This window comes from Euleptes europaea, chromosome 1 (assembly GCF_029931775.1).
Source record: "Euleptes europaea isolate rEulEur1 chromosome 1, rEulEur1.hap1, whole genome shotgun sequence".
In the NCBI taxonomy this organism is placed as follows: Eukaryota; Metazoa; Chordata; class Lepidosauria; order Squamata; family Sphaerodactylidae; genus Euleptes; species Euleptes europaea.
The window spans coordinates 182,224,660-182,236,506 of record NC_079312.1 but is presented as its reverse complement, the minus strand read 5'-3'; the positions used below and the strand labels follow the sequence as shown (position 1 = coordinate 182,236,506).

The following is an 11,847-nucleotide window of genomic DNA, read 5'->3' as shown; positions in this document are numbered from 1 at the left end:
TTCTGCTCCTCTACAACACATTGGTAGTGTTGGTAGCATTTGAAGCAGGACAGAAGGACAAATGTACAGATTAACTGAGCTCTCTGGCAGCAGGGGCAGACTAGCAATCTGGAGGACAATAAACTGAAAGAATTTACAGAAAGCTAAACTGGCGTGGAAAATCTGTCTTGATGCGTGGAATGAGTGAGTCTTTGTGTATTGGCTGAAGGGAGCACTGACTCCCAAATGATCTTGTGTGTGTGTGTAAAGCGCCGTCAAGTCGCAGCCGACTTATGGCGACCCCTTATGGGGTTTTCATGGCAAGAGACTAACAGAGGTGGTTTGCCAGTGCCTTCCTCTGTATAGCAACCCTGGACTTCCTTGGTAGTCTCCCACCCAAATCTTGTGGCTCTCTTCAGCGCCACTGGACTCGGATGTCGCTGTGCTCCTTGAGCCAGTAATGGTTCATCCTGTAATAAATGACAAAGATATGCCAACCTGTGCCTTTCCTTTAAGCAAGATGTATCTCTCCTGCAACTCCGGGGAATTAAAAAATAAAGGTGGGCCCAAACGCTTAGAATGCCACCGTGTGAGGGGGACAGGCTCTTGCCTCCCCACCCCCTGCTGTCTTCCCATACAGAAACTGCTGATGGGGAGCTATTTTGCCTTTGCTGCTCCAAAAATGGGGAAATGACTCCCCCTCCCAACCGCACTTTTGGTATGGGGAAATGGCTTGGAGGAAGGCAGGAACGGTCCCCCCCCCACCCAGTTGGGAAACTCACCCTATAAAAAAAGGGGGGAGTGTCTAGTTTGGCCCTAAGTAAGTTACACAACTGGAGGATGATGGAATCTAGAACCCAAACTCTGACCCAGGGGCCACAACCCTGTTGGACCCGTGGGCATTTCTGGAATTCTGGGCACGGGCACTGCCATACAATGGCTGCCATGGACCATTCAGCTGGGTTGGCGAGTTTCTGGGAGGTGACCATTTACCTTTGATAACCACTCTCTATTTACCCAGTCCCCTCAAGGGAGGGGCTCGAGAGCCATTCGCTGGTCCCCACCCCTGGGCTCTCTCCTGAAAGTAGTCCTGAGTTCAAAAGAATGTCAGACTATTTACATAGTGATTGTGAGTGCTACTGACCATGGGAAGGGGATTGGGCTCTTTTCTACACTGATGAAAAATTTCTCTCTGTTCCTGCTTAAGACACCTGTGGGTAAAGCAGTCCCAAGAAGTATTTAGTTTGATGGAGCTTGTAGGGCTGCTAAGCGTCTAGTATCTCAGCATTTGCGATTAGAGACAGCTTCGGACCGCTAGCTCGGTGAAAGATCTGGTTGCGAAGAGAGCTTATAAGCAAGGACCATTCAGCAAATGTGGCATGGTTGCAAGCCAAACATCCCCTTACGAGGGAGGCAGCTGCCTCTGCAGACGCGAAGGCGATGTTGCCTCCTGGGTCCTTCTAGCACATCTCTGGCCCCAGTGAGACAGAGGAAAGCCAGGCTGGGCTCTTTGCTTTGGGGAAGGAACAAGCTGGCGTCAGGAAACATGTCAGCAGAAGGGAGAAGTGTCACTTTGCATGGTGTGTGTGGGAGGGTCATCTAATGCCCTATGCTCATGCTTGCTTTTGAACATGCTGTTGGAGGTTTGGTCTGAAGAAGAGCGAGTTGGTCAAATTGAACACAAACACAGGGAGCTGCATGGGTTCGTAGCCAAATCCAGTGACTCCTCTAGGTCAAAGTTAGTTAACCAAGTGTCCAAAACCCACACAACGGAGGACTGTCCTGCCCCAGGGTTACCTTCTGTGGTGATGGGGGGCAGCGGGGGTTGTCTTTTCCCTGTCCTATATGTCATAAACCCTTTTTGCTCCCAAACCTAGGAATGCAAAGCCAGTTTTATTCACCAGTCTCTACACAGACCACTTCTGAACGAGCAAAAGCAAATTCTCATAGGTTGCTGTAGGCCTGGTTTTCAGCACTTCCTTCACTTTTTTAAGTATGCGTTGCCAGCTAGACCTTGGTGAGTTTGGCCAGGAAATCCACTGTAAAGTGTGTGTGTGGGGGGGAGTGTTTGCCCAAAGAACGTCCACCACATTTATTCACGTGAGAGCACCCCTGTATACCTTCTCTCCCTCCCTCACCCCTGCTGGTTGGACAGGGTGTCGGCTGTCCACTGGCAGCATTCCGTGATTTCACTGGTGCCTCTCAAAAAACCTCTTTCTGGTTCATGGGCAAGACATCCCCAGTCTATGGCATGGCTCAGTGGGAAATTGTAGCTGGTGGGAAGGATCATCTCTACCTTTTAAGGAGACTCAAACCGCTTACAATCGCCTTCCTCTCCCCACACCTTGTGAGGTAGGTGGGGCTGTGAGAGTTCGGAGAGAACTGAGACTGGCACAAGGTCACCCAGCAGGCTTCATGTGGAGGAAGTGGGGAATCTAATTTGGTTCACCAGATTAGAATCCACTGCTCATATGGAGGAGAAGGGAATCAAACCCGGTTCTCCAGATTATCGAGTCTGCTACTCATGTGGAGGAGTGGGGAAACAAACCCAGTTCACCAGATTAGCCTCCGCCGCTCATGTTGAGGAGTGGGGAATCGAACCCGGTTCACCAGATCAGAGTCCACTGCTCTTAACCAATGTGCCAAGACCAGCTGGGAACGAAAGGCAGTGAGCGGTGGGGACCTGTACGGCTTGGCTACCGAGCCTTAATCCAGTCCAAGGAACGGCAGCCCAGGTAAGAGAGGAAAGAAAGACAGCCTCCAAAGTGTGGCGTTGGGTTTCCGTTGTTGGTTTTTTTTTTTTTTTTTTGCTTAATTTATTACTGTTTGAAATCCAGTGACAGGGACACAGTGACACGCTGCCCTCCTCTCCTCACCTGGTGGGCAGGTGGGCCATTCAGCCTGTTCCATAAAATACAGTACTAGGAGTGGTCTGCTACACACATGCACCCACAGGTTAAAAACTACAGTGATTAAATACTGCAACTGAAAATAGGACTGCCGTAAAAAGAAAAAATAATAATATATATATCAAGTGTTCCCCAATTCATAATTTTTTTTTAAACAGTTAATGCTGTTACAAATGCTACCGATGTGAGGACCAGGCGAGACACAAATGTCCTACATCTTCACTGCAGTATAAATATGGAAGAATTTTATACAATTTTACCCATATCCGACACTACGTTTCTGGCTACCCGTTGCAGCTAAAAAGGAGTGTGGACCGAGGCGCCGGCCCTGGATGCTGGGGAATGTTGCTTAATCATCTTCCGTGCCGCTTCCTGAGCGATCCTGCAAAAGAAAGAGAGATTATTTCCTGACTGCGTTTTTGTTTAGCTCACCCTTTTTCCAGATACAAGGACCCAGAGATCTCCGTTCTGACTCGTAGCTGACGAAGGGAAGCTTTGACTCCTGAAGGTTTTTGTCCCAAAAATCTCATTTGTCTCTTAAGGTGCTACTGGTCTGAAATCGAAGAGCTCGGGGCAGCGCGCAGGATTCTCCCCTCCTTGTTTTACCCTAACCATCATCACGTGAGATATTTTGTGCTGAGAAATAGTGACTGCCCTACAGTCTCCCTAGTTGCAGGGATTGGCAAATGGGTGAACACATGAACACATGAAGCTGCCTTCTACTGAATCAGACCTTTGGTCCATCAAAGTCAGTATTGTCTACTCAGACCAGCAGCAGCTCTCCAGGGTCTCAGGCGGGGGTCTTTCACATCACCTATTTGCCTAGTCCCTTTAACTGGAGATGCCGAGGACTGAACCTGGGACCTTCTGCATGCCAAGCAGATGCTCTACCATTGAGCCAAGGGCCCTCCCCCCATGACCACACTGCTTACAACAGTGTCCCCCCCCCCCCGTGCTCCATCCCTCGGCCAGAACCGCCCTGCCTGTCCAGGGAATGGAAAGGGGACCGTCACCCACCTCCTCCTGCTCCTCCTCACTGTCGTCGTCACTGACGACAGGCTTGGCCCGGGAGCCACGGCTCGTGCGCCTCCGGCCCTTCATCCGGTCTTGTGCTTTCTCCTTCCTGCCCAGTTTGATCTTCACTTTAACGGAACGAGCTGGAGAAGGAAGGGAAAAACTGAAGGTGAGAATGCTTCACTGGACTGGGGGCAGCCCCTCTCTTCTCCCCTTGCCTAGCGGAGAAGCCCCCCGTGGAGCAGGACTGGAGCTTCCGCCTCCCGCCCTTGGGAGAGGTGAGAGGCAAGGCCATCCCCTGGACGTTTGCCAAAGACTTGCTCTACATCAGAGGTACCCAATCTTTTTGGGCAAGTGGGCACCTTTGGTGACATAAGTTGGGGGGTGCAACCACAGCAGGTGAAGACACACGCACACACACGAAGCTCATGTGCAGGGCGAGAAATGGAGCAATCTTTTAAAAATATATACTGGGAAAGAGTACTGAGAGTAATACAACCATGATTGTGGTGGCAGCCGCTGTGAAAACAACACTGTCTTAATCTGCACAGCCAATCAGATTTCCTGCTGAGCCGCAGCCCCACCTGGCTATGCCCACTTCCTGAAAAAAATTGGTGGGCACCAGTGCTGGGGGCCCCTGTTCAAAGGGCTTCCTCACTGCCTTCTTTGGTTTAAAACAATACAGCATCTCCCGGCCCAACTGTGTGGAACCCAAATAAAGACATGCCTCTTCACCCGCGATGTCCTTTCCTGGATCTCCCTTAGGGAGGAATCTTTTCTCCTCCAGACCAAGCACTGGGGGCGGGGGGAGAAGCAGACAGAGCTTCCCCCGCCCGCCCGGGGTCTGCCCCTCGTCCCAAGCAGGGCACAAGACCTCTCGCATCAGCTTGGATGACGTGCTGGTTCCCTCTCTCAGATATTCCCTTAAAGGCCGGCGCTCATTGTGCTGAAACACACGTGCGTTTGCTTCGCATCAAAAGCTCAGGAGAGGATGCCGGCAGAAGACGACTCACACTCTGATTCCGACCCTTCCTCTTCTCCTTCCTCCTCCTCTTCACTTTCCTCCCCTTCACTGTCTTCCTCTTTTTCAATCTTCTGCCTCACGCTGGTGAAGACGGATTGCAACACGATCGAGTCCTCGTAAATCTGGAGGGAACCGCAAAAGGAAACAAGCACAAGTCACACCCAGGTGCAGAGCCCGGCAGCTGCAGGCACACACCAGCACTCTTCGCTCTGCCCATGCAGTTCTGGAGCTTGGATTTATTTATTATTTCCACTTATTATCCCGCTCTCCCTGGCCAAAACAGGGCTCAGAGCGGCTTACAAAAATAAATATCCCATTAGATCAGAAAAAACTTTAAAACATTTTAAAATAGCCCTATAAAATCATATAAATATCATCCTAATTTACCTAAGGCACCTCTAAAGTGTAGCACAAAACACAAACTTTGGTAAGGCGAGCAGATGGAATAAATATAGATTGAATAAAAAGATAAAAAGGTATTTTGACTTCTTTAAGAGAGAGACCAGTTCAGGATGAACTATAACATTTATTTATTTTACTTCATTGATATCCTGCCTCTCTCCTCAATGAGGGCCCAAATCGGTGTTCTCCTCTCCTCCACTGTGTCCTCACAACAACCCTGCGAGGTAGGTCAGTCTGAGGAAGCACAGAAACAGAGTTGGAAGGGACCCCAAGGCTCTTCTAGTCTAACCCCCTGCACAAAGCGGGAAATTTACACCTACCAACCCTCCCCCCCCCCGCTCCCCCAGTGACCCCGGCTCTATGCCCAGAAGAGCGTGCGCCAGGCCCAAGGTCACCCAGCAAGCCTCCATGGCAGAGAGGGGATTCAAACCTGGGTCGGTCAGATCCTAGTCCAACCCTATCTACTACACTACACCAGCTCTGTCAGTGGTATTTACATAGGAGGTACTTTGGAATGTTCAAAACTCTCAGTCTGCATTCTAAGATCGCAAACGTTGTACCAAAAGGCTGTTTATTGTGTGTGTGGGAGCTATGACTGACACCAGCTTTCCTAAGGTCACCCAGATGTGCTACAAATCAGGAAGCCCCAGACTGGAATCTTGCCTCTGTCACAAGCTAATGCCACAATGCTGATTCTATGATCTTAGGCAGTTCATGAGAGGGAGGGTATCTTGGCCATCTTTTTGGCATGGAGTAGCGGGAGGTAGTTGTGAATTTCCTGCATTGTGCAGGGGGTTAGACTAGATGACCCTGGTGTGTCCTTCCAACTCTATGAGTCTGATTCTAAGCTCTTTTGAGTCCCTGCCCTATGCCACCCGTCAGGCACAAATGACGAACACAACAGGTAATTTTAAATGGCCTCTCAGCTTCAGACCACCGGGTAAGCTGTGCATTTTCCTAAGCGGGCAGCTCGCAGTGGTGCATTTCACGGAATCTGTCTCCAGAAAACTCTCAGGTATCTTGTGAATGAAAGAAATCCCTACTGCAAAGAGTTCTGTGAAACCCAGAGTATGCTCTGCCTGCGCACAGTGGTGTCAGAAGACAGAACGGCAGAATCACCATTTGCTACAGAAGCAACACGGCCCTCGGAAGAAGAAGGAGTTGGTTTTTATATGCCGACTTTCTCTACCACTTAAGGGAGACTCAAACCGGCTTACAATCACCTTCCCTTCCCCTCCCAACAACAAACACCCTGTGAGGAGGGTGGGGCTGGGAATCCCAGTTCAGATTAGCCTCCACTGCTCATGTGGAGGAGTGGGGGAATCAAACCCAGTTCTCCAGATCAGAGTCCACCACTCCAAACCACTGCTCTGAACCACTACACCACACTGGCTCTAGGGTGCAGAGGAGGAGGCCAGGATGGAGTCGCAACTGAGGAGACTGAGAGAGACCTACTGGAGGAAAGACAGGCTGTCCAAAGCTTTATCTTTGGCACCGCTGGAGGGAGGGGAGCATCTTACCAAAGAGCCTTCAAGGTTGAACGTTTGTGCATTCTGGCACAAGAGCATGACGTCCTTCTCCAGATCATTCAGGCTACGGTACTTGTGGTTCCGGATACGCTCCTGGAAAAAAAGGGTGGGGAAGGGTGTGTGATGCCTTTCCTCCCAAATTGGGGCCCCAAGGCGGCAAGCATCAACCATTAAAACATTTCAACATTAAAAAACATTTAAAATAAAGTATATATACAATAATGCAATGAATACAATTTCATAAAGACATAGAAACACACATTAAAACCAGCGAACAGGGAGGAGGAGGACGACAGATACTGAGGGGTATGCCAAACAAAAAAGTCTTCACCCACTGGTGGAAGACAACAATAGAAGGAGACTCTGCTCTGGTGAGACCTCACCTAGAGGATTGTGTTCAGTTTTGGGCGCCACAATTTAAGAAGGATGTAGCCAAGCTGGAACGTGTCCAGAGGACAGCAACAAAGATGGTTGAGGGGTCTGGAGACCAAGCCCTATGAGGAAAGGTTGAAGGAGCTGGGTATGTTTAGCCTGGAGAGGAGGAGACTGAGAGGGGATATGAGAACCATCTTCAAGTACTTGAAGGGCTGTCATATAGAGGAGGGTGCCGAGTTGTTTTCTGTTGCCCCAGAAGGTCGGACCAGAACCAACGGGTTGAAATTAAATCAAGAGTTTCCGTCTAGACATTAGGAAGAATTTTCTAACAGTGAGAGCGCTTCCTCGGGAGGTGGTGGGCTCTCCCTCCCTGGAGGTTTTGAAGCAAGAGGCTAGATGGCCATCTGTCAGCAATGCTGATTCCATGACCTTAGGCAGATGATGAGAGGGAGGGCATCTTGGCCATCTTCTGGGCATGGAGGTGTGGGGGGGAGGTAGTTGTGAATGTCCTGCATTGTGCAGGGGGTTGGACTAGATGACCCTGGAGGTCCCTTCCAACTCTATGATTCTATGTGATCCAAAGTGCCAACAGACATTTCTTGTGATGTGGGGACTCTGCTGTCCACAACGTTCACTCTTCCCAGTCCAACCGAGCATGGGAAAGGGCCGGATTAGGTGCTTTAGAGCTAGAAAAGGGTCACTGAGCTGGAAAACTGAAGCTGGCTTCAACCATCAGGACGCAGGACATTAAAACTTGCCATGAATTTAGTACGTTCCTGAAGCTGCAATCTAGAAGCCCTGTGTCCTCAGGTCTTGCTATAGCAAGAACTGCATGCAACGCTGGTCCTAGAAATATCTGTATTAGCAGGCGTAACGCAGAAAGACTTTGGACCTCTTTGGTGGAGGGGCCTCGGCTGCGTCAGCCGATCCACATCCGCTTGCCTTTGTTCTGATGGAGACCGGAAGCAGGGGGCTCAAGGACTTCCCTCCACTGGCCTTTAAAGCCAGGGGGGGTGAGTGGGTAGGAGGGGGAAGAGTGAGCACACTTGCTGAGCTCCTTCATGTCGCACTGCGTGCCCCCCAACCGGAACCTGCAGCGTGGGTCTACTCCTCCCACCCCCAATGGCCCGGACAGGAATCTAGGATGGCAGGAGGGAGGGAGGGGCAGGCTGCCACAGTGCTGCTCACCTGGGAGGACCTGCGACCTGTCCTAGGAGAGCTGCCAATTGCAAGACTGGTGTTAACAAGATGGACTTGGGTGCCCACTGTGGGGGCAAACAATGAGGTCCAGCAGTAAGCTGACCAAACTGCTGGCCGTGACTGAATTACGGAAAGGTCAGGACAGGAAAGTGGCAGAAGGTAAATCTCCCTACAAGTTTTCCAATGGCTATGAAAAGAATTACCGGTACCTTTATTTTCTTAAAATCCACCGGCTTGCGAATGAGCTCATAGTACTCAGGAAGCTCCTTACGAGAAGGAAGTTGGATGAAGACTTCACTAAGCTGCCGTCCACTGCTGCTACAAGGCAAGGCAAGGGGAAGACGGTTAAAACAGGAAGCTTCTCTCTCCGAAAAGGGAAACGCTCAGACTTCTCTGCCCACCCGACCCCGTCTGCTCCAAAGACCCGACAGCTACGTATGAAGGTGACTCTGTTTACAAACACTTAATATTGAGACCCGTCCAGAAGAGATCACAGAGTGTCTGCTCAGCACAAGAGACTGGCTGAATGATATGCTGTTAGCTGATGCAAATCCACAGGAGCAAGAGACCCAGCATTCAGTGAATAAGAACTGACTTATGATGGGTATCCGTGTTAGTCTGCCACTAGCAGTAGAAGAGAGTAGGAGTCCGGTAGCACCTTACAGACTGACAAAATTTCTGGCAGGGTATGAGCTTTCGTGAGCCACAGCTCACTTCTTCAGATACAGCTAGAATGTGAGTCCATCTATCCTTAAGAGACTGGCAAATTACAACATAGTCAAGACTATGCATTCTCCTGGATTGAATAGAGATCTGGGATTCCTGTCTCATTACCAATGCTGATTTCTCCACCCCCACTACCCTTCTGCATATCACACCTAATCCAATCATGCCTGCTAATGTCATTTACTTACTTTAGACATGTACATTGCCCTTGTGTGTCTAATTCACTCTTCTCCATTTAAGGATAGATGGACTCCAATTCTAGCTGTTACCTGAAGAAGTGAGCTGTGGCTCACGAAAGCTCACATCCTGCCAGAAATTTTGTTAGTCTTTAAGGTGCTACTGGACTCTGGCTCTTTTCTGCCATAAGGAAAGTCAGCGCCAATGGGTCAAGCACGAGGAACAAGCTTTGTTACTGCCCCAGTTTCAATCCACCTAAAAAGACCAAGGTCATGGGGATGCAGGGCAGGGAGGAATGGAAGCCAGGCAAGGGGCCTGCTGCTGCCACGGCCAGCAAGCAGAGGAGAGCCCTTGTGACAGCCCAGACATGATATGCCACACAGTGACAAATATACTAAGTAACTGATACTGACTGCATGTAATTCCGCATGATTTGGACTTCATTTTCATGACTGTTCAGATTCTAATGATTACACGCCACTACAATGGACTAATTATTAGAGAGCCAGCGTGGTATAGTGGTTAAGAGTGGCAGACTCTAATCTGGAGAACCGGGTTTGTTTCCCCATTTCCTCCACATGAAGTCTGCTGGGTGACCCTGGGCTAGTCACAGTTCTCTCAGAACTCTCTTAGTCCCACCTACCTCACAAGGTGTCTGTTGTGGGGAGGGGAAGGGAAGGCGATTGTAGGCTGCTTTGACAGTCCTTAAAGGTAGAGAAAAGAGGGGGAATAAAAACCAACTCTTCTTCTTCTTCTTCTAATTAGCAGCAGCCTCTTAGCTCGTCGTATCAAAGAAGAGCCATCTGTAGTGATAAAGCTCCCTACCCCTTTCATTGAAGCACAACTGTTACAGCTAGCCTTTCCAGGCCTCAAAAGAAGTTCCAGATTGACCTCTCTCACAGACTCACTACAGCCTTTGGCTTGACTCAGCCTGGTAAAGTGTGCCTCCATTTCTGTGAAACAGATATCTGTGCTATGTGGAGGGCCAAGATGCTCTTTTGTAAGAACCGGCCTTGTCTGGCCCATTTGGAAGATGCAACAACTTTTGCTCTTGCTTAGGAAAAGGAATATTTTTCCAGAGGGAGACAGAGAACCCGAAATGATGCCAAAGAAACTTCTTTGACTTAACCATGCTTGTTCACACTTGTTCTTCACCCTGCCATTTTAATTTTAATAAAATATTTTAAAGGACAAATTGCTTCGATCCCCGTCTCGTTTTCTGTTAGGAGAATAAGCCAATATAGCAACAAAACTAGGGGAAGAAAAACCTTAACCCTATGAAACTAGAATAAGGTACCCAGAAGGTAAGGAAACAACATGAAACCATGGGCTAATCTTGATACAAGCGATTTTGTGAATAATATATAGTAAATTTAATACAGACACAAAAATAGACATAAACAACTTGTACGTAGCCCTTATTTAAGCCTCTATGTATCTATTCATGTTTAGCACAGATACAAAGAGGTTTGAATAAGGGCTGTATACAATATGTTTATATTTATTTTTGTGTCTGTATTAAATTTATGTGGATTCCTTACCTTCTGGGTACCTTATTATAGGAGAATAAGCCGATCCAAGGATTCTCCCCCTTTTCGGTTGGGCATAAGGCCAGCCGGCTCTTGTAACTGGGCAGTGACCAACGCATAGATGAACACACGAACACATGAAGCTGCCTTCTACTGAATCAGACCCTTGGTCCATCAAAGTCAGTATTGTCTACTCAGACCGGCAGCGGCTCTCCAGGGTCTCAGGCAGAGGTCTTTCACATCACCTACTTGCCTGGTCCCTTTAACTGGAGATGCCAGGGATTGAACCTGGGAACTCCTGCGTGCCAAGCAGATGCTCTGCCACTGAGCCACGGCCCCTCCCCAGCTTAGTTGCCTTAAACCAAGAGCTGTCGGATTTCTCCAACCATCCGTGACACAACGGAGCGGCGGAGATGCTCTGGTTTCATTACCTGTCCTTGTATTTAATCACGGCATCCACGATCTTCTTCATCTTCTTGGTGAGGTTGGGGGGGTTCGGGGAGAGCTTCTCGGCGGGAGGCCGGCCCCGCTTCTTCTGCTTTTTGCTGTCGTCGTCCTTGTCGCGGCTGCGAGTGCTGGTGGTGGGGGTGGAGGAGCCAACGTCCACGTCACGCTTGCGCTTGCGGGAGGACTTCTTCTGGCGCACCTCCTCCTCTATCTCCTCCAGAGTGCCCTCCTCGATGGCCTACAGACAGGAGCAGCGCAGTCAGCCAAGTAAAATGAACAACGGAGCACGAAGAGACCGCACTGCAGGATACGTACCACGGACACTCACACAAGCCCAGGCAACCTGCTGCTGGAAGACGCGTCCCCAGGGCCGTTATTGCCCAGTTTAACGGAACACGGAAGGTGGTGGCTCTCCAGGTGGGGAAGGAAAGCTGGTTCTCTTACCTACGAGCTTTCTTCTTGTGTTAAACAGGGCCGGCAGGCAGGAGGGACTCCGCAGAGGAGCTGGGCGTAGGGGATGCCCGCTTCCTGCCAGC

General features: G+C 49.7%; 1 protein-coding gene across 2 annotated transcripts in view; it reads right to left on the bottom strand.

Moving 5' to 3' along the window:
- Positions 1-3,226: 3,226 nt before the first annotated feature.
- SMARCA4 (SWI/SNF related, matrix associated, actin dependent regulator of chromatin, subfamily a, member 4) overlaps positions 3,227-11,847 on the bottom strand; it is a 59,113-nt gene continuing 50,492 nt past the window's right edge. The window contains exons 30-35 of one of the 2 annotated variants that reach the window (XM_056867242.1): positions 11,296-11,549; positions 8,642-8,750; positions 6,849-6,950; positions 4,916-5,048; positions 3,906-4,045; positions 3,227-3,270 (exon numbers count right to left, since the gene is read on the bottom strand). In XM_056867242.1, coding sequence (XP_056723220.1) covers positions 3,238-3,270; positions 3,906-4,045; positions 4,916-5,048; positions 6,849-6,950; positions 8,642-8,750; positions 11,296-11,549 — 771 coding nt within the window. In that variant the 3' untranslated portion in view covers positions 3,227-3,237. The remainder of the gene's footprint in view (positions 3,271-3,905; positions 4,046-4,915; positions 5,049-6,848; positions 6,951-8,641; positions 8,751-11,295; positions 11,550-11,847) is intronic. The other variant, XM_056867241.1, reaches the window with a different exon arrangement.